This window comes from Tetranychus urticae, chromosome 1 (genome assembly GCF_039701765.1).
Source record: "Tetranychus urticae isolate SD_2017Ah chromosome 1, NJAU_TeUrti_SD_1.0, whole genome shotgun sequence".
NCBI lineage: Eukaryota > Metazoa > Arthropoda > Arachnida > Trombidiformes > Tetranychidae > Tetranychus > Tetranychus urticae.
Genome location: NC_142958.1, coordinates 4,644,070 through 4,667,426, shown reverse-complemented (window position 1 = coordinate 4,667,426; position 23,357 = coordinate 4,644,070). Strand labels below are relative to the sequence as shown.

Here is a 23,357-nt window from a genome sequence, read left to right as displayed (position 1 = left end):
ATCTGAAATGTAATTGTAGTTCATTGGTTACAGTGAGCTTTTGGTTTAGATTTTTTCTTTGCTAATTAATTTTATTTTTTTTCTTATCGTTTTAAGGGAATGTCTTGGGCTGATTTTGAGACTCAGTTTGAGGAACGTCGTGCATCCTCCATAATCTCAGGCCATCGTTTGTCGCAACTACAATCAGATAGTCGTCGATCTTCTGCACAATCATCTTTAACTGGTCAAAGTAATACCAACATATCCATCAGTTTACATCACTCACCCACCAAGTCACCTAGACGTCCTGGCCTTTTAAGAACACAAACCTTCGACTCAGCCCAAACCAATTCAACAGATGATTCTCTATTAGAGGTTAATGCTCATTCCATCAGGTCAAACAGTTGTATTGCTCCAGTTTCAACTTCAATTCGTCGTCTTAGTGGAGGCCTTAATTTTAGAGAAGAGTCTTTAGATGAAGGACAATGTGAAGATGTACCCTCGCCTGGTTCAACAGCAACAACTGGTCAAAATAAGAGTCAAGCTCAAAATCAAGGCCAGGATCAGGATGCTGTTGAAACTGACACAAATCGTAGTTGTGTTGGTCCAGGCAGTGTTGGAGGAGGTGGAGGTTTAATGGCCAGTTTACATGCAAACTCTAGTATTCAAAGTGAACCCGCTTCCCCACCAAACAGTTCATCAAGTCCTACCTCGTCTCGTTCAAGTTTTGCATTAACTCGGTCAGAGTTCAAACGACGTGAAGCTCTTTGGGATCTTTTCCAAAGTGAATGTGTTTTTCTTTATGCTCATTTGATGGTTTTGAAAAATGTTTTCATGGAACCATTGAAAAAGATTCAAGTTGAAGGATTTGCTATGTTTGCTGAGCCAGAAGTACTCTTTGGTAATCTAGATGAACTATGTTGTGTTACATATGCTTTTTGCAAAGAATTTTTAAGTCTAATGCTTCAACAAATGAACTCTGGTGATCTCAATCCAGCAGAAGTTTTGGTTAAACTTTTTCAAAAGGTAATTACTTCTTTTCCCCCAATATCAATTATTCGGCAATTATCGAAAAAGTCAACAGATAATTTTGTGATTCAATATTTCGACCAAAATACTGTTGCTTATGAACTTGCAATAAATTGAACTTTTTGAATTACAAACTTGCCTGATCAATAACAATAGATTATTCAGTGCATTGTCACAACCAAATTTAAATGAGAATCAATTGTCAACCAATGTTACTTTCAATTTCTTTGAACCTTAATGCTCACAGAAAATGATTAATATTTCCCTGGAAAAGTATATCATCTATTGATTACACAGACTTTTTGTAATTTTGCCTTTTATTAGTACATTTATCTAGCATATGTCAATAGAGTTGAGTCTCTTCATTGAAATAGATAGCCATCTTTTTATTAACCATTACAATCAAATATTATCAGACAGGTCAATTTTTAATATAGTTAATGAATAAACTGATCAAGAAGTGTTGAAATGTTCAGTCAATAATTTAGTTGTTCAGGTTTGGCTTTATGTTGCTGCCTCTTTATTGTTGTCTGTCCAATGTTTCATTTCTTATGGGTAAATAAATTTCAATCAATTTAAGACAATCATTCATCAAGGAATCATAGTTACTAAACATTTTTTCATATTGAAATGCAATCTGAATTTGATAATTGTTACCTTACCTTGAACTAATCCATGCTCTTCACGAGTAATCCATTTTTTGTTTGTCATTTTTGTTTTCATTTCAACAGAGCTCTAAGGCTACTGCACTTACTCAAGCATATCATCGATATACCCTTAATTACATCAATGCTCTTAATTATCTGGAAACACTTCGTCGTCAAGTAGAGTTTAATGAATTTGAAAAAGTAAGTACTAATAATGATTTATCACTAAATTGTCGCAACGTTTAACATCAATGAGACCCAAATTAACCAGGATTAATGATTACCGTAACTTTGAAAATTACAATAAAGTTGCTTAGCCAGTGTCTCCATCTAGTGTTTTCTAGTTCGTACTACTTTTTTACCGCTATTTTGCAACAGATGATTCAAATGTTACTAAAGCATAGCTTTCATTTAAGTTTAATTATGAAATGTTAGTAAATTATTTTGTTGGATTATATTATAGAATTAATTCAATACTCTGTTACTCAGTTGCTTCAAATTTACACGATTTTAAATGTTTATAGTCGACAAATCTTACTGATTCCTTATGTTTTGCTTTTTTTATCTCTGCTATTGGCCATCAGTGGTGTGCTCGTGATCCTAGATGTAAAAAGTTACAATTGACTGATTTACTTGTTTCACCGGTTCAACACATTATGAGGGTTCCACTAATTTTGAAAGATATCGAAATGAGGACAGAGGATGCAACTGAACGTGAATTAATTTCGCAAATAATTGAGTCAGAGGAAGCTTCTCTCCGTGAACTGGATGACAAAATGAAGTGGTTAAAAAATTTCGAGCGTCTTCTTGAAATTCAACGAAATATTGTATGGCCTTCTGTTCTTGATCTTGATCCCAAAGTTTTCATTCCTGAGGTAAGGGCAAGTTTACAATACTTTTATTAAAAACACAAATTAAAGAGAAAATCATAGACATTATTTTGATGTTGATTATTATTGCTAATACTTTTCTTTATTTTCTCCATCTTTTACAGTGTCTTAAAGCACCCCTTTCTAAACAACCCTGTGAACGATTAATTGTTAGTCCAAGACGTCAAATAATCATTGAAGGACCATTAAATATTTTAGATAGTGGTAAACCTGTTGAAATGTACGTTGTATTGTTTGATGATATGTTAATTATTACAAGGCGTAAAAAAGGTCTTCACAAAAAGGTATGTCTTTGTGCACACATTTCATTCAAATGTAAATCTGAAATATTTCTTTTTCTTATTTATTTGAGCAGCAATCATCTTTAACTGAAAAGTGGGCATCTACATGTAGCCGAGCTAGTTCTGGACCTCATGAGAGTCCATTTAAATATGTCGTATATAAACAGCCATTATCTCTAGATCGTTTTTATATCCATGATGTCACTGCGGCCGAAGGTGCAGGTGTGTATTGAAAGTCAATCTTCTTGACCTCTTGATTGCAATTGTGTTTAATCATTCACTAATTACATTATTTGGTTTTATTTTATATGTTTCAGCTCATAATTTGAAATACGTCTTCGTACTTGTCTGTTTAAATAGATTTCAGCAAATAGTCACTATACATACTTTTCAAGCTCCTAATGAATCAACCAAGGTAAGAATACAATTTGATTCTGGTGAAATTTTCTAACCTGACGTATTTTTCCTTCAATTATTGGCAGATTAATTGGCTTTCCAAATTAAAAGATACCGCAGACCGCTGGAAACGTACTTTGCAAAACACAGTCTTCCGTAGTCAACAACGTTTAAGCTCTGCAAGTGTGTCAACCACATCTAGTTGTAGGGATACAGCAGTCAATTCAAGATGAGATTAATTTAAATTAATCCAAAAAATCGCTACAACTCAGCATAATTTATTAACTCCTGTTAAAGCAACCGTTATCAACCTTAATTTGTTATTCCTGTTGGCCCTGCTCAGATGAAAATTCACTTTCACTTCCTCTATTATACCAAAATACCTTTATTTAGAAACAATCCAATAAGCTATAGCTATGAATCCGTTGAATAGTTAAGTTTAATTCGATCTAAAAGCCGGACAATTTAAATTATCTAAGCTGTTGAAACCAATTCTTTTCATTGTAATATTGAACGAATCCATGATGTCTTAGTTGTAGTTGTAGTCAGACCATCTGTTAGTGTTAGTAATACCTTTTTCAGCTCAGAAATTTGATTTTTGATTAATTTATCTGATTTTCGTTGAAACGTTTACATTACAATATCATTTTTACTTGAAAAATTCAACTAGATTTTTAACAGCACTCAAAAAAATACTATGACAAAATAATATATCATTTGAATGATCATTGAAATGGTATAATGAGATATAAATTGTGATGTAACAAGACGAAACCGAAACAATAATGAATTACTCAACTTGAAATACAATCGAAAAACAATAATCTTCCGTTGTGATAATAAAGTAATAGAAAGTCATAAAGTATTAAGTAAATTGTAATACGAAAGATATCAAATTATATTATTAGTTGCATGTTAATGTCAGAATAATTATTCTTTTTCCTCATCCTTATCATAATCTCTTTTTTGTAAATCACACTTTATCTTGTAATTAATGTAAAATTTGAATATCATTAATTTAAATTTATAAATTTCTTGTTTCTTCATACTCGGTTCAATAAACAATATTATTGAAATGTTACTTTTCCATTCAAAAAACTTGTCAGAATTTTTTCTTTTCTTAAAAATTTTTCAAACTGAGCAAATACAAACACAAATCGGGTTCATTTGAAATAAAATCAAACCAATAATTCAACAACAATATTATTTATTCAAAATAAGTCACAAAGCGATCATTTAAATGAATAAAAAATATTTAGATTCAATCAAACTATGTCTCTTTGAGATTGCTTTTTCAAATATTAAAACTAAATTACAATCGATCGAACGATGAGACGAGCTTTACTCTGTAGAGAAATGTTCAATTTTAAGCGCACAATTAGAAATGCATTGTTAACAGTGTTTTCGTCTATTGTAGTCCATTAAGTGACAATCCTTTTCCGCAATGTAAGCTTCTTTCTCCTTTAGTACCAAGTGGAAGTGTCTTGAACAATGTACAACAATCAGGTTCTTGGTTGATGGCCAGATTCAATATAAAATCTTAATGATACAAAATGCCGAGATGATCCAAGAGTAGATAAATAAATAATGTATCATTTACATACACATTAAAAACACATGTGGCTTGGTAATACCAAAAATATAAAAATTATCACAGTCGTCCAAGAGCCTAAAGAAAATAGATGGAACAATGAATTACAACGAACAACGTTGGAACAACAACGTTAAAACTATGAACCAAATTTCAAATTTCATCCACTTACCTGGCTTTATTTCATTCCAGTTACTTGATAATGGTTTCGCTCCAACATTGATTTCTAATAACAAACAAACAAAAACTAAATCATTATCAACATAACAGAAAAATGGCTCGAAAAACAAACAATAGCAAAGCATTGTTGCTATGTCAAGTTGCCTAATAAGATGGCGACACTTGTTCAACCAAAACTTTCAGTCGACAAACCAAATTAATGTTAATCGTTGGTTAACCACTACTTACTTCGAGCATCAATGAATGAATAAAGAGCCTGGAAACCGGTTCCATCATATTGATTATTGGACTTGAAGATTAGACGGAAAAAATTATTCGCAGAAATGACTGATTTGGGCTTTTTAAAGCCACAATGTCGAGAGGAATTATGATCAGTCCAAGGATAATTTGAAAATTCAATGTAATCAGAAGCCGAGTCAGCATTACATCTAAATAAAGAGAAGCATTGAAAGATATTGAACCCAAACTTTTAGGTGCAAAATTGAACTTGATCAACTGACCAGAGTGATTAAGCTTCTAACAACAATCAATTTTAAATGAGCGCAAAGTTAAACTTACGGTGGAACGCCTTCAATATCAAAATGGATAAAACCGAGGTAAACTTGTTCGTTGGGTTTACCATGAAATAAGTATTGACATTCAGTGTTTCGCGGATATAAACCAGGAAAATTGGGCGAATTAATTGTTCCATTGGGAATTGATGTTGAGTTGAAGATGAAAGAGCAGACTTGAAATGAAAATGGACCAAGAATAATGTGGTTGTTGATAATAGAGTGAATAAAAGTAAAGATTCATGTTACCATCAAGATACATGAGAAAATGAAAATAAGAATTGAAGACAAACTACAAAAACAAAAACAACGTAACATCCAGAAGGAAAAGAATTGAGTGGCAAAAGAAAAGCCCAAGAAAATTGTCCCTTTATTACTATTATTAAAACTAATCAAAAGCAAGTTTGTCCAATCAAACCAGATGATCGTAGATGATAAAAAAAGTGGACAAAATAGCCTTTAAGTTGCTTGAACCAGAAAAAAAGGTTAACTTGTAACTTGACTTAAATCCATTTTCAAGTTTACAATATCATTTGACAAGAAATAAAAGTCCCAATGAAAAGGACTCTTGAGATTAAAGTTTATCTCCAACTGTAAAGGATAACTGAAAGTATAAAGAAACTGATCAATGATGAATCGTTTTCGACTATTTTCGATATGATTGCCTCTTTATCTTCATCTCATCATTTACTTATTTCTGGGTTCATAAAAATTTACATTCCATTTTGTACTCTTTTCTTATTCGCTTTTCATTTTCATTTTTCTTTTCCTCATCGAATTCATTTCTTTTTTCTTCTTCTTTTTGCTTCTTTCATCCCTTGACTTTATCCAAAGACAATCATGAATGTCACTTACATACAGCGTAAGATGAGAATGAGAAGGAATGGAAATATATTTACTCTGATTGAGACTTGATTCACTCCCAATAAGTTATCATTGGTTCCCCTTTTCCCAAGTCTTTATCAGATCACTCACTTTGCCTTTTGTTATTATTTATCAAATCATCAAAAACATTCTGGTTCAATGGAGGCTAAATTGAAATTTGATTCGTATTTTGCTGTTGCTTTTTGCCAGTGATCATGAAGGCTGTAACCATCATTTGGCATCACGCCTCAGCATTCAACATTGGCTAAACAAGAGAAGAAGAAAAAAAAGGAATTCAAGAAAATTGAAGAAAATAATCTTCAATATTATACTATTCACTTTAGACGCGGAATCCCCTTAATCTGAAACACTTTCCATTCCTCAAATAATCTTATTGAACACTCTAAATATCCCCATCATTTACCAACTTCATCCCATCCTGGAACATCAAATCTCATCATTTTATCGCTTCTCCAATCATAATCGCAATATTTTCCTCTCAACTTTGCATACTTCCAATGCTTTTATTCAACAAGATTAACCATAAGTTGATAGAAATAAATTTTCAGCAAAATTGACCAAAAATGGTTTGCATTCATTTCCCAGAACAAATCGAAATCCGAAAATTGAAAAAGAATACATTTCACTCTAAAATCTGTTCTTTTCTTGAAAAAGGAAAATGAAAATCTCTGATTTTTCCTCTAAAAATTCATCTGATTAAACATCGATTAGAAAATTTTTAATCATAAAAAAGGTTATTAACGTCAATTCTTGTGTTAAAATCTGGTTTTCGTTGTTTGTTGAATTTTGTTTGTAATAATTACCTTGATTATCCTCTTGTTGACCAGAATTGATGCCAAAATCTATTGTAAAATATATTAGAGAGTAAAATGTTGCGCTTAGTTAATCATGTTTATCAAGCGAATGTTGATTAAATTATCGACTTTTGATTTGTGTGAAAAGGCAGAAACTGTTCAACTGTTCAACTGTTTGTCTACATGAACCAAATATATGCTGATAACTTCAATTGTGTGGACAAACAAGCGTAAGAAGAAAAGGTAATCATAATGGAAGTCGAAACGAATTAAAGGAAAATGAGGAAAAAAAGTAGAATAGCAGATGACAAAAATGACGATGAAGATAAATTGAAGGATGAAAAGGTATAAAGAATAAGATGGTGAAAAGAGAATCTCTAGATGATAAACAGATTGATGAGCATAAATGATAGGAATAAAGATGATGAATGATTTTTCAACTAAACTCTCGCGAATTGAATGGCGATGAGAAAAGATGAAAAGGATGACTTGAAAGATCTACTGATGAGATTCAGAAAGAAGATGTTGCCTCAATTAATATTTTGTTTTTCCTTTTTTTTCATCATTACTCCATCTTCCTGTTCGCAGTATGCAAATGTCCCTAAATTAGTTTAATGATAATGAGTCAAGTTTCAAAGTTCAATTCTTCTTCTCGTTCACCTTTCAACTCTTTTCTTACCAAATGAGGATAATGAGCAAAATGCAAATGAAAAGGAAAACCCATCCATTAGAACAGTTTAGATGATTAATTTGAATATTGAATTTTTCTGTTTCAATAAAAGTTAAAAAGATTAATCCAAATGGAAACATTGAATGAAAATTTTTGTGTATTTTGTCGTTTTTATGTGCAAGAGATCAACACTCAATTCTAGCCTCTCTTACCTTATAAAGATCATTTCAGCTAATTTGGTTGTTTTAAAAGGCTATCCTGAGTGACTTTAAGGCTGAAAATTTTTTCGATAAAATTTCACGGATATTCAATTATCATATTTGGAGGTCAAGTCAATCAAGGTTATTTTGCGGAAATCGTTCCTATCTATTATAAATTTGACCTCTAATATATTAGAGGTCAAATTTACATACTGAGAAAGTTTCAATATTCTTTCACGAGTGCTTCGTGAGCTATCGATATGCAAAATTAAAAATTTACAAGGGAAGGTTCCCAGGTAGTTTTTTCATCTAAAGATGAGACACGGCACAATCGATAGAGGGTACTTATTCAAGAAATACTTATTAAGTATTTTATCTAGAAAGTATTTATCTGCATGGTCAGTGGTTCCTGAGAATTTTGGGTTTAAAATTCAGGCATTTTCTTTAAATTCATTTTTTAAAATTTTAAAATTGTCTAACCGAAAAGTTGGAATAATGTTAAAGGGGCAGGTTATTTGTTTGCATTTAATTTAGCTGATCATTCGGGTGAAATAAAAATAACCGCATTTCGTGGGGAATGCGGTTATTTTTCGAGATTTCGTTATTTTATGAAATATTTCGAGCTGGTAATTTTAGGAAAGGTACATATTCTTTCAAATGCGGCTGTAAAAGAGGCAAATAAGAGATGGTCTGATCTTGAACATGGTAACGAATTGGTTTTGAATTATACTAGCATATTGAAACTAGATGCAGATAATGATAGCAGATGCCCACAAGTTAAATATGATTTTGTTAAAATTGGACAACTGTAGTTGTGGTTAAAAAAGCTCGTTTAACCGATCATTCTGGTGTGAGTTTGACTACAATTGCAACCACAGCTCTGCAAATTAATCCTGATCTACCTGAAGCACAAATGTTTCGTGAGCGGTTTATACGAAGTGGTGATAAAATTGTACCTAGTCTATTATCTCTATGGGTTGATTCAAGTACAAAAGAAAGCGATTTTTTGGACTCAATTAAAAAGACAAATATTGCCTGTGCTGCAAATGCTACGCTCGTAACTAACTGTATTGCGACAATAACACAAATCGGAAAAGCAACTATTTATATGGCCTGCCCTGAAAATTGTAAAAAAATTGGTTCCATTAGATGATGGTTTTCATAAATGTGAATAATGTAAAAAAGAATTTGTAAAAGGAGATTACAGAATTATCATAAAATTTTGTATTTCCGATGTTACTAATTCAGTTTGGGTAACATCATTTAGTGAAGTAGCTGAAAAGCTTATCGAAATCAAAGTTGTAGATATCGAAAAGATTGCCAATGACGAGGAGAAACTGGGCGAAATTGCAGATTCAATGCTATTTAAGAAATTCAATTTTCGAATTAAAAGTAATCTGGATAATTATAATGAAGATAATTTACCTAGATGTAATGTGGTAGCAGTTTCTACCATAAATACGATTAATTACACTAATAAGCTTTTGGAGGATATCAATAAGTTGATTACAAATTAAAATCTTAGTTAAACCGCAAATTTTGAATCTTTTCGTTTGTTAAATTATTACTGTTTGATTAAATTTAAATCGAGTCTCTTACTTTGCTGATGATATGATTCTCCCGTCACTGTACAGGGCTATTCAGCCTTATTTACTTCACGTTTTATTCAATATCTGAAGCAACAAACATGCCTGAGTATTTATATTTGCACCTTATGCTTTTAAAAATTGAAGAAAAATTTTTCTGAAGTTTCAAGGTCATTCAAGGTCATTCGTTTATTTGACCTCTAAACGAGTTTTGAAGGTCATTTGCGAATAGCCCACATTTTTGTGCAAGTTTGTGCATCTTCCCAACGGTGTGAGTTTTAAACTTGTGACAAACAACAAACCATGTGAAAAAATTTGCTCTATCAGAAAATCACCTTCAAATGTTAATTAGAGATCAAATTGCGGTTTGACCTTGAATGTTTTATACATTTCTGAATCTTGTGCCTGGAATCCAGCATTTTCGCTCTCTCCTTTTAAAAAAGTTCTAAAGCCTAAAAACTCTAAATAAGTTTAATACACAGAAGTATTATTATACTTCTATGATAATAACTAGTTTCTCAAAAAATTCAAGGGTCAAAGTTGATCTTTCTGTCGTGACAGTAAATGAAGCAGCAGTTGAAATCAGTTTCAAATCAGGGATCTCACAAATTATTGATAAAAGCTTCTTTTACTCACTTGTAACGAACCGATAGTTTGCTTTAAATCCTTTGACTTTTTGACGCTTCAAGTAATGTCCACTTCGAAATTCAACCAGTAAATTGGGCCCATTGGACATTAGATTGTAAGGCTTTTTGGAACCACAAAAAGTATCCAAACTTTCCTTGTTACCATTGATTGTTAATAAAACCATTAAAGTATCACTTGACTCGCAACTGTCCATGGATTTTTAATCAACATTTGAAGGAGAAAAGAAAAGAAAAGATTCATTGAGTTTCACTGGGATGAACTTTGTCATGGTTAAGAAGAGGAAATAAGAGAAAGAAGAGAAAACAAATCAAGTAAACAAGAAAAATGTTGCAAGTTAATTGTCAATTTCATTAGTGATTAATTTTCCTTTTCTTCATTCTCTTCTCACCTTCTCACCTCATTGGTTTAGGCTTAAGTGAACTTTTAACAAGATCAAATTCATTAAACACTATCTGAACCCTTTGTTTACCATGACCATTGAAATAATATCGGCATCGAACTCCTTCCGGATAAATATCGGGATAATTTGGCGAATGAAATGAACCATTTAAAGACATTTCACTATTGATGAATTGATCACAAGTAAAACCTGGAAAAAAGTGAAGAACCAAAATGAACAAAATTGATTTAAAATTTGACTCAAACTCGAAACTCGAAGAATTATGTTTCAAGAGAAAAAATGTTTTTTTCCACATTTCCATGGATTGGTGTCTGATTCACGAGACTATTGAGCTTTCATTTTTTCCTTCCCTGTAAATGTTGTATTCAAGAGGAAATGTTTTCTCATTGTCATCATTACATTTACAAGATTGTTAGATCAATAGTCAGATTGATTGGTGATCATTAATTTAATTATTATTGTATAATCAATGAGAGAACATGTAACAAATTGATATTCGTAATGAGAAATCGAATATTCATTGTCGAAATTACGATCATCGATTAAGAGCCATTCTTTGAGTTCATTGCAAGTGTCAAAGTATCCAATGAATAAGATAAAGATTGTTATATGAATATCCTTCAACTTACTCTTTTTACTATCCAATGTTTCATCACGAGACAGTTTCATTTCATCGGAATCTATCGAAAAGAACAGAAATTTAATTTTAGTTAAAATTGAACATAAAAGATACAAATTGTTGACTTTGCTTTCAATCTTTCTTTACATTGCATTTTTGCTCAACTAAAGACCTTTCATAGTAAGTTGATGTCGACTCAACTTTCAGCTATTTTTGCTTCTCAATCAAGATTTAGATTAACTTGTGGTTGAATAAGCTTCTTATTGTGAAATTGGGATCATTTGGTGGATCCTGTAAATGTTTACTCACCTTGATTAGATTGTTGAATGCGCTGTTCTCGTTGTTGCTGATGGTGATGATGTTTTTGCTTTTGATTAAGGTTATTATGGTGAGAAGGCAGTGATGAGATACTGTTGACTGAGAGTTGGCTTTGATTGAATGAATACAAGGCTTGGAAACCTTTGGCTGAAGGTGATAACTTTGAATGTGAATGAAAAATAATAAGCAGATCCGGACCTGAAGAAATAATCTCAACAAACTTATCATCATTACAAAGTCTTCCTATTAGAGGAGCTTCAATATCCGGACCATCATGAATGAGTACAACATCATTGGTACCAAGGCAGCTATCAATAAATGGTAATAACAAAACATAATAAGAGTATAAAAAACTTAGCTAAAAGGAAAAGCAAAATATGACAGAAAAAAGAGAGAAAGAAATGAAAACAAGACTAATCAGGGTTAATCAGGGAAAGTAATTTCATCTGTCAAGTGTTGACTAAAGGTGGTGGACAAGGTGAAAATATGAATATGACAATATCATGGATTCCCTGTTGATAGAAACTCGAAAGTGAATAATGTTTGAGTAAAGAGTTGAACAACTGATAATGATACAAGAATCATTCTCATCATTATTAATGTTGTTATTAACAGTATTATTGTAGTCTGTTATTAGAACCATATTAAACACATTTAGATAACTTTATCATTTATTGCTTAATGGGTTTTCTGCTTTGGATGACAACTTGTAACTCAAGTCAAGTTCAGTTTAATTCTGATGCTTAGACGAACAGAAATGTAATCACTTTTTCTCTATCATGTAATTCAGAGATTTCTTCTTCTTCTCCTTCTTTTCCTGATAAATATTACTGTAAATAATGATGATAATCGCAATGATAAAGTATAAATTATAACTTGCCTCTAATGATGATGGATCAAGTTTAATGGTAATAATGTTCATTTGATTTCGAGTGCAAATTTGCCTTTTTTCAACTTTCTTTTTCTTCTTCTCTCTTTTTCCTTGAAACCAATTTAAAATTTAATTCATTTTAATGAGTTAAATTGATCAACATTAAAATGAATATTTTGTTAATCAAAAAATGCAAACATTATTCTGTTATTGATTCAAGAAAATTTCCATTTCCATGTTGATCATTTTGAGACTTGTTCAACCTTTAATGGTTAAATTAAACATTGACTTTACTCAAATTGCCTATGAATCGATTTAAATGTTGATTAAAATTATGATAATTTGGGGCAATGATTGATGTGATAAATGATTGTAAAATTTGTCAATCACCAATTTAATTACATTTTTGTCTTCTTCTTGCTTCTTTTCATCCTTCATTGTAATTAATAAGCTGTGCAATAAATGAGTTTGTTGATGAGGAAAATGATTGATATTGCCTTTTTTATCCAATAACGAGTCAACTTGCCTAGGAATTAACTATTCATTTCAACACTTAAAATGAACTGATAAAGAGTTTAACCTTTTTGCTTTCACAATTTTGGCAAAATAGAAACTCTTTTGAATCTCTTGAAACTCTTGAAACTCTTGAAGTTGTTGACAAAAAGCAGTTTTGAAACATTTACAGTTGAAAGATTAGATTCACCAAAAAGTGGGATTCTTGGATTGACCCAGAATTGATATTCATACCTAAACCTTTAGCCTTTAGTCATGATTCCAGTTGAATATAATTAGGTTAACAAATTATCTGCCAATTCTTATTCATCTCACAGAGCGACTCGAGTAATTTGCCCAAAGTATCGAAATTAGTGAAATTAAGTTTTGCAAGAAATAAGAAAAAATTGAAACTCGAAGCAAATTTTTGTTTTTTTTTTGGAAAAATTTTTAAATTTTTCAAACTTTTTGTTTCGAATTTTTTGCAAAGAAAATTTCGAAAAAATGTTTACCTTGAATCTTTATTTCCAAAGACAATCTTTTCAAAAACAACTTTAACTCGTTCGTTGTATTTTCCCATGAAATGGTAAGCACAGTGTGATGAGGATGGATAACGATTTGGATAGTTGGGTGAGAAAAATTTACCCACCAAGGGAACAGTTTCATTGGAATTTGTTGAAATGCTTAAAAATTGATAATCACAGGTTGACCCGGCAAGTGGTTGACCATCAGTCTTGTAAAGGGAAGACTCGATGAATCGATAAGTTCCCGAGAATCCATGATGTTGCCCATTGGAGGTGTAAAGAGTTGTATGAAATTCAAGTATCAACAGGGAATCAAAAGAGTATTGTTTACGTTTCCATTCAGAAATTGAATTACCACAAATTACATTGCCACTTGATTCCAGTTCAGTCAAAGTAATGCTCTCATTACTTGGATTTAATAAAAGTCGGACAAAATCACCTTTCAAACAACTGGGAGTAAAGAGAAGAAGAAGAAAAGTAAAACAAAATGAAAATAAAAATGAGAACAAAAAGTGAGAAAAGAAAACTAATTTTATAAGAAAAGAAATGAATGCAATAAAATGTCAAATTTGTGAGCAAATATCAATGGATATCGCTGTCCATATCAAACAATAACGTTGCCAAAGTCAAGTTATTACACTGGGAGGGAACACACAGGGAAGGAATAAAAAGGTTACTTTGAGTAATAAATTTTTTTGCCTCGAAACAACTCGATTTAGCTCAATATTTATGTTCAATATTTTGATTTATTAAATTGACTTTTATTTCTTGCCTTTTCTCAACTTTTCCTTCTCTTGCTCTTCATTAGTTTGAGTTGCATTTTTCACCAAATTAACATTGAATTGTTGGAATGGAGAAAATTTTGTCGAAAATTTTTTTTCTTTCTTGTCTTTTCCTTCTTTAATCAATTTACAATTTTAATTAATTAATCTTGTTTTGGTGTTGAGAAAAGGCTTTGAAATTCATTGAAGCCTAATTAGTGGTTTTACATTTAACGAGTTTATCAATTATCTTGAGCTGTTCATTTAATCAGATGAGTTGCAAGTTTATTGATTAAAAGTTTACAGTTTAGTGATTGGAATGTTTTCCAATGTTCATGTTGAGGGTTAACTGATCAAATCTGATTCCGTTTCAATTGATTACAAGGTTGAAATGAAGTTGAAATTTTGCTCTCATTTGCTTTGATATTCTTAGTTTTTTTTGTCTGATTTTTTTTTTCTTCCTTTTAGTCTTTTACAGTTGAAGACAAGTCTTTTTTGGTTCATGAGGTTAACATGAAGAGAAGATGAAACAAAAATGAAAAGATTCTTACAAGTGCTGAACAAACTTGAAATTACATTGTCAAAGAATTGATCAGATACTTAAAAGTTGAGATTCTTTGTCTAGTGTAACCTTTTTTTCCAGTTTTACTCTTATTAACTTGAAAAGTTTACTTCAGCAAAATTACAACTTGTTTTACAACTTATCGAGTTATTTTTATCCTTAACAAATGTAAACTAGAAATACTTGAAAAGTTTGATGAAATGAATTTCCAATCAATTATTGAGTTTAAATTGAATGAAATTTGGATCAAATTTCGAAGTATTGTGTTCATCTTGTTTCAAGTGATATTGATTTACATTTTTTGATCCAATCAATAGAAGAAGAAGAAATTTGTCGAAATTTTTTATCATTAAAAGAAGCCTTTTTTTGGAAACTTTTGACTTTACAGAACTTAAAACCTTATTGATTTTATTCAATGGTTCACATGAAATTGCCAATAAAGTGCAGTTTTCATGATAATTGCACATTTTTAATGTTCATGTCGAGGAAGGCAATGGAAATGATTACATTTGCAATTATAAAAGTCGGGTTACTTCTCATTAGAATATGGCTATTTACTGAAACATCAAATGAATGTTACATGATAAGGAGAAACATGGTAAAGTTATTAAGATGAATAATAAAGAATGAAATAATATGCTGAAAATGTTGCTGTTTCTTCTTCTTCTTTTTCCTTTTATTCTTTTTGCTTTTACTGTTTGCTGTAAGCTTTTCTCATTGTTCCTGGTGTAACATGATAACATTGTCTGAAGAGAGGTCAACCCATAAAACAGAATCATTTCAGCTGATTCATAATGTTCTCAATGAGTTACAGATAATCTATTCAAGAAGTTGTAGAGTGAGAAAGGAGAAGAAGAAGAAGGTAAAGTCAGAAAATGAATTGTTCAGGAGTATCATGAAGATGAGGCAAGATGAGCTAAATGATTAGAGGGAAAAGGAGGAAAATGTGAAAAAGGAAAGTGAATAAAGAGCTAAGCAGACTAGACAAGAATATTGATTCGCTTTCAAGATGAAAAGAATTATTGTTGTTTGTCGAAAAAATAAGCTAATTTTCAGCATTTCTCATGAGAATATTTAATTTGACATTTTTCGTTCCTTGACACCCTATTGACTCAAGATGAACGTTTTTGCCTTGACATTCGCTCAATGGATTTTTGTCTGGTTTCAAATTTTAGCTTTTCCCATTCCATGATAAAGTGTTTTAATAACATGAAATCCAGGGAAATTAAAGTGACAATTATTATCTTGCCTTTTCAATCTTTGATCAACTCTTGCCACTCATTTCATCTCATCAGCTTGACATCAAGTCAATCCTGAGATAATTGAACTGTCATTCATTAGTTAAAACGTTAAGTACAAGCATGTGTGCCTGAGTAAAAAAATCTTTCCAGAAGCATCACACAATATTTGAAATATTAGATTGGCTGAATAGCTTTTTATCGCTTTTCTTCCTAAACATTGAGTTTACTTTTCGAGTCAAATTAGACTGAGGCATTTTGATATGCTCAAATTTTAGTGAAATTATTGATTATGATCATTACTATGAACAATTATCTACAACCAATAAATCTATCCAGGTGGATAAATCAGCAAATCGGAAAGATTTTGTCTATCAAAATAAGGTTGGGTGCTAACTTATCAAGGAAATCGAATTTCATTTTTGAATCAATTCTCTTCAGTCCATATACTGGCGTTTTTTATCCTGTTAATTAAGGTTACTTTCTTAAGGTATGAACTTTTTCAGATTGGTCGATGTTTGTTACATGTTCGTTACTCATACAGTTGAAAAGATAACCGAATTTCTCTCAAACCCAATTGATTAACTGAACAAAATGGAAACAGTCAAATCTTTTAGCCAAGTTTAAGCAAAAAGTTTAATATTAGAAGTTGATTGCTGATTATCCAAATAGAGTCCCGAAAATTGAGCCAGTAATGTATCTAGTGGGATAAGTAAATTTGGTAAAAAGGTCACATTTGTCTAGGCTGATTTACTGGAATTATGATATTGAAACAATATTGATCTTTAAACATTTCAACATGAACTTCGTACTCTTTATTCTCTAATAGAAGATGCCACAGAGATATAAATCCGGTAATCATTGAGTTAACACGGAAATTGTGAACATCTTATCTATCCGTTAATTGCTGGAGGGTAAGAATTAATTCTTCTTCAAGATCTTAATGGATTTCCAATCCAAATTGCAATCGTCCTCCATCAAAATCGAAAAAATTTTCTGACCCGATTATGTTAAGCACATGTTCATAACTCATACTTGATAAAGGATATGAGTGATTTCATACGATCTAGTTAATCAATCGCATTTCGTAAAATCATTTATCTTTCAATGGTAAGAGTCATGACCGATGTCAGAGCAATGTCAGAAAATGACCTTCCAATGTCAATTAGAGGTCACATAAATAATTGACCTTGAATAACTTTGAGCGTTCAAACTTATGATTGTTCAATGCATGATCTCATGGTTCAAGTTTGATATCTGTAGCGCTAACCAAAGAGGAGAGGAGAAGAGGTTTCACTCAATACAATTTTGTGAAGCTTACAAATTGGCTCTGGCGAGGGCGCTTTAAGGAAATTCAAAGGTATTTGCAAGAGATTAGATTAAAAAATTTGAGTAAAATTAAATTGAAAGAGATTGAAAAAGTAACTGATTTAAGCGCCTCTCGTTGAGGACCACTAACTAAACTTCTCATTCAATACTATTGAGAGCTATCTCTTCTTCTTTACTCTTTGGCGCTAACCGTTCGTGAGATATGCATGCATGAAGGTGAAAAATGAAAAAAAACGCCAGGTAGAGTCCCAAAAATTGAGCCAGTAATGTATCTTGAGGAATAAGAAAATTTATTTTACTACGATTTAAAGTTGAACTCTTGAGCTTAGCACTTGGTTTGTTCTCAGCACAGTATGGAAAAGTATCAGCCTGAGGTACACCTCTATTGGAAATTCATTGGCAAACAGAATGGGACAAACAACTCGACCTAAAGTATCTTTAATGGTATGGCTTTGATATAAATCGGCTGGTTGACCATTGTTTTAACAAAAAACACACTCTGTAAATGATCCACGGCTTGATCTGCGTTTACCACCACTATGACTAGATGTAGCCAGTATATGTACGTAACAAACAACAAACAATCTGCAAAAGTTTGTATTTTCAGAAAATGACCTTCAATGTCAGTTAGAGGTCAAATAACAAAGTTACTTTGGATGATCTTGAGAGCTCGAAATGATGGTTCTTCGATTATGGTTAAAGTCTGGGGCCTGTAGCACCAACTGTTCGGGAGTTATGACTACAAACAAGCGAACAGGATAAAAATACCAGTATATAATCAATCGTAAGTTCGGCATCGTTATTGGCAACTCAAAAAGAGAGTTGATATTGACAATTGATAAATGGCCAACACCAAGGACTCGTTGGTATCTCTTACATGCCTTGTATTGGATTTGAAATAGCTGCCGCTTGAGCGCCAGAAAAGCAATACACTGAGAGTTAGATGCACTAATTGGCTGAGAAAAAGGCAATTGATTTCGCTTATTCAATATTGGTAATGGCGAAATTTTCGAAATCAAAATTTGACTTTTAGCATTCATTATGCACCTGTAGTTGAGATATTACCTATCCATTTGTCAGCAAGCTCGAGATTTCCGATAAGCGGATGCATTTAAAGCATGCAAAGAAATGGTGGAAAAAAACTTTTAGTATTTCACTGAAATACCACATTCACCACAAATGATGAAATTGAATAATTCCATAATCATTTGTTATCCACTTTTGTTATCTTTTATCTTTTATCTTTCATCTTTACTCTTGTCATTATAATGTAATGAAAACATTTTGTGGTTTTAATGCCCTCAATAAGATGATGATAAAAATAGGATGATAATAATGCGAGATTTACATCAATAACAGCATGGTTCTATGTTAATAGGAATCAACAAGAATAATGTTTCGATATGTTAATCTATTGGAAATGATAAGAAATAAAAGGAAAGCTTCTTTTTCTTTATTCTTCTTCTTTCTTATTCAGTAAATGATATAAAAATTCATTTCCATTTGAACCTTCAAAAACTTATGTTAATAACAAAAGGAAAAAAAGTAAACAGTTTTATTTCGTTTCCTTTGCTTCCAAATTTTTGCCTTTTTTCCCATTCATAATATTGAAACATTTAAAAAAAGTAAATCTTTTTGTAATTTCCTATCAAAAGTCTTTAAGTCTACAAAAGATGAAACCAGGAAAAGTACAAAACAATCGTCAAGCTTATTCAATTCAATTGAAATTCAATTTTACTTCAGGTCAACATTAGCCAATAAAATGATACACTTGTGAAAAGGCAAAGGGAAAACAAGAAAAGGCCATTGTTCTAACCTTTTTGTGTTCATTTACAGTCAACCTTTTCTATTATTAACTTGTAACCTAAAAAGTAATCCCGATAATGGGACATTCAACATTGAATTCAACTTGAGGTTATCAAGTTTGACCTTTATCACACACTTTCTCAACTTTCCTCTTCTCATCTTCATTTTTATTCCGAATTATCTGTAAAAACTTTGATTCTCTACTTTTATCAATTCCATGAGTTTATTTCTTTCAACACTTACCAGCTATTCACATCAATGAGCAAACAAGTTCAATTGACTTTTTGCCTCTTCTTCTTCTTCTTTTTCATCTTTTCCCTTGAATTACATTCATTTCTCCTGCAACAAAAGGACATTGAATCAGACATTTGAAACGGAAGAAGAAGAGAAGGAGAAGCAAAAAAAGAGAAAATGAAATGAAAATAAAAACAGAGTAAACATCTATTGATTTGTATTGGAAACATTTAACATTCGGTTAAATCTGGAATGTACTTTTGTCTTGATGAGCAAAAAAGATACAAACTGGGAGTAAATGCCTGGGAGTGAGATTTATTTTTTGTCTTTCATCGACTTTGTGTGATAATAATCATTAACAGATAATATCAATCAAACAATAGGTAATGTTTAATGATGACAAAACATGTTATTGACAGTGTTCCAGGTTAAATGAGCATTGCACGAAAAGTGGAAAATGATTCTTTTCATTGAAACATTGTATCACAATATCAGCCGATTGACAATGAATTTTCTAATTGCTTTGGCAATTCGATTGAATAAAGATTGGAAATTCATTTCATCACTTTCTAATTGAAGTGCAACTTACTCGGTTGTTGATGAAGCGTAAACGTCGAATGTGTTGAATGATATTTCAATTAGTTGACCTGGTTTACCAATAAAAATGTAGAGTAAACAGTCGATTCCGGGGTCATAGGGTTTGGGCCAGTCTGGACTTGTGAATATACCGTGATTGGTTGGTGTATAACTTGCTGTAAACTTGACACATTTACAATCTGGTGAATGTTGATAGTGATTCCAGGGATGAGGGATGAAAAAAGAAAGTAAAAAGATGAATGATGAAAGTAATGAGGAAAAATGTGAGCAACAATTTATGGAAGGGATGAGAAGTAAAAGAGGGAAACTATTATATTGTAATGATAAAAGTGAAAAGGTTATTAGTCAACCTCAGTTTAATATAAATTTTATTGATAAACTATTTGACTTGCAAGCCGTATATGGAAGCGTAAAGATTGAAAATAAAAGCCATTTGAAAAGAAATGAAATGAGAAATGGATAAATTCAATCAAAGTCCGAAAAGTCAAACAATAAAAGTTGAGCTTTTTTGCTGCCTTACAACATTTACTATTATTTATCAATTGGATGGAAAAGTTAAGGAATTGAAATTTACCAAAGTAGATCAGTTAAGCGAGTTTAAAAAGAGCCAATTTTCAATCAATTCAATGATTTATTGAATCGCAAAAAATGGTTAAATTTTCGCCTATTTTCAAGTCAAATCGTCTAAAAAATTGCAATTATCTGAAACAACAGTCTTTAATGAACAATTCAACTTGATTATTTTACTGAAGGGTCGACACTCTATTCAGCATTTCTTCATTTACAGTTTCTAATGCAATGTCAATCCCTTTAGAATCAAACATTTTCACTTCGAAACGGAAATTTTCATGAAAATTGAAGGAAAAAATGATTCACCAGAATTTTCGTTTCATCTGAAAAGTTGATGAAAATGCAGAAACTTGTCAAAATATTTTCCCTCTGCGAAAAAAAGAGTTTCAATTAAAGGCAATATTTTTGCTATAATTATTGTTTAGTTTGCTTCCAATTGTTAAGCTCATTTCAACATTTCATTCGACTCATGCTGTTAACAATTGAATAAACTTTTTAAATGATTTTACATGGTAAAACCCATAATCTGTTGAGAAACAGAGTGAAAGGAAAGCTATGCAAAAATGATTATGTTGATAACTGGAAAGATGATGAGCTGTATGAATAAAAAAGTTGTCATTAAATATCATCATTTGAACTTTGGCTTTCCTCAAAAGAAAAGCCAGAAAAAACTGGTTAAAAAAGCATTATCATGTAACACAGAATCAGGAGAGAGAACGAGAGAAACAGAAGCCAAGAGAAGGGATGAAAATGATGGAGAAGAAGATAAAGATGATGAGGAAAACAGCTTCAAATGGGAAGCATCTTGAATTGATGTTTGTGAATATCAATGAATATTTTTCATTCTTTCCATCATCTTGATACAATTGAGAGAGAAAAACGGCGAAAAAACTCTTTTCTCTTCATCATGTTGTCTCTATTACTCTGTCAAGTTGAATGTTGTGTTTATCATCTTGACACTGGAATGAAACGTTCAACTAATTATCCGGTTCATCAGTGAAATCAGTAAACTCTTTTTTTTTCCTCTCTTCTCATCATTTTCCTCTTTACCATGACAGAGTAAAAGGAAATGCTAATGATGCTTAAACTCATCATCAACACGAAATTATGAAATTTTGTTCACTTTTTTCTCTTCTTCTTTCCATGAACCTGAACAATTTGCTCTGTTGATTAATTGTGTTTGCCCAAATTGGTCTGTCTGTTTGTTTAATCCAATCGTATGCCTTCAATGAAAAATGTTCAATGTAAACACTGACTGGTTGACAGGACTGTCAACTTGAACTTTAACTCTATTTAAATAACAATTTGTCAACAATAATTTTGGAACATTTTTCAACTTTTTTTCTCCTTCTCTTCTGTTCACCGTCAAGCCAATTTGACAATAAACTTGAGTTGATTTAATATTTAACCTAATCATTGGGAAATTGTCATCATTTGTCTCATTATTTGATTAACTAGTCAAACATTTCGAGGGTTGACCTTTTTGGTTCACTTTAAAGATGAAAAGGGAAATATTGATTTAAAGTGTTTTCTCGTTTTCCTTTTTTTCCCACTATTAATAGCATCATGAAATATGAGTTAATGGTAATTGAATTTGAAGAACGTATGAAATTGAAAGATAATCAAAATTTGTTTTTTTTTTGCTTTTCTTTTCTCGCTTTTTTTGTCTTATCATTCCTTCACTTATTACACTGAATAAATCACCAGCAATCAAGGGAATGCATTCTGGTTGAATATCAAATGATAATGATGGAAATTGCATTTGATGGAGAAAACAAAAAGTGTATAAAATTGTTGCCATCATTTTGATTGAATAATATGTGTTGATGAGGAAGGGAAAGGTTTGCTTGTTCGCCCTGTTACTTACTTGGATTAAGTTGGACAAGAGGTGAGAACCAGAGTAAAAATAGAATCCGAGTGATGAGGAAAGATGTCGATAATGATGATGAGGAAGATGATGAGGAGTACGAGGAGGAAGAGTAATTTGTTTGGATCAATGTGAAGAATAAATATTTGACCGAATCATTTCGATCAAATATTTTCATTTGAATTAATTTACTCATCAAGTAGCACATAAAGATAAGGTGAATCGATGAATCCCTGATTTTTGGGTGAACACACACACAAATCAGAACATGATGAAATTGTTTCACAAAAAGTGGACATTAGCGTGTCACGAGTCACATTAAATCCAAAGTGGGAAAAGAAAAAAAAATTTACATTAAATGAATTTCCATTGAAAATGTTGGGAAGGGAAAGTAAAGAAAAGGAAAAATGAATACAAGTTGAACAATTGTTATTACATGATGCCAATTGTTATCAATTGGAATAACGATGAATGAAGATGGAATAATGATAATAGAAAAAATAGAGTAAAAATGATTTGAATGAGATTCTGATCAGTTCTGTGGCTTTCTCAAGTGAAAGGGTATAAAAGTGAAAGTAAAATGCTGGGAAAATACAAATCGAGTGAGATTATTCTTCTTTTCCCCATTGACTCACTTTCATGATAAGAGCATGCTTATCAGTCTATCGTTGCCTATAAGATGCTGGGAGTGAAAGCAGGGAAGTCGATTGTCGCAATGAGTCGAACGGACTCGAGTGTAATCTCATGTTGGAATGATGTTGAAAGAAAAAGATTTTGGGTTCATCGATAAATTGATTGTTCATTGACTTTTCAGTGAACAAGTAAAGATTAAATTCTAGGTG

The 23,357-nt window shown here is 31.5% G+C and overlaps 2 protein-coding genes across 4 annotated transcripts in view; one reads left to right on the top strand and one right to left on the bottom strand.

Moving 5' to 3' along the window:
- Positions 1-4,270, top strand: part of LOC107367281 (uncharacterized) — a 50,784-nt gene extending 46,514 nt beyond the window's left edge. For all 3 annotated transcript variants that reach the window (XM_089270233.1, XM_015934985.3, XM_089270234.1), the window contains 7 exons: positions 97-1,005; positions 1,740-1,856; positions 2,240-2,530; positions 2,650-2,829; positions 2,901-3,048; positions 3,144-3,241; positions 3,309-4,270. In XM_089270233.1, coding sequence (XP_089126359.1) covers positions 97-1,005; positions 1,740-1,856; positions 2,240-2,530; positions 2,650-2,829; positions 2,901-3,048; positions 3,144-3,241; positions 3,309-3,455 — 1,890 coding nt within the window. In that variant the 3' untranslated portion in view covers positions 3,456-4,270. The remainder of the gene's footprint in view (positions 1-96; positions 1,006-1,739; positions 1,857-2,239; positions 2,531-2,649; positions 2,830-2,900; positions 3,049-3,143; positions 3,242-3,308) is intronic.
- Positions 4,271-4,412: 142 nt separating this feature from the next.
- LOC107370743 (suppressor of lurcher protein 1) lies at positions 4,413-23,088 on the bottom strand. The gene is made up of 12 exons (XM_015938707.3): positions 22,516-23,088; positions 20,071-20,257; positions 13,540-14,001; positions 11,656-11,972; positions 11,357-11,407; positions 10,724-10,916; positions 10,316-10,512; positions 7,233-7,271; positions 5,552-5,720; positions 5,222-5,421; positions 4,986-5,039; positions 4,413-4,891 (listed from the first exon to the last, which is right to left on the bottom strand). Exons 1-12 carry the CDS (start codon positions 22,721-22,723, stop codon positions 4,830-4,832), a joined length of 2,139 nt encoding a protein of 712 aa, XP_015794193.2. The 5' UTR covers positions 22,724-23,088; the 3' UTR covers positions 4,413-4,829.
- Between the last annotated feature and the right edge of the window lie 269 nt (positions 23,089-23,357).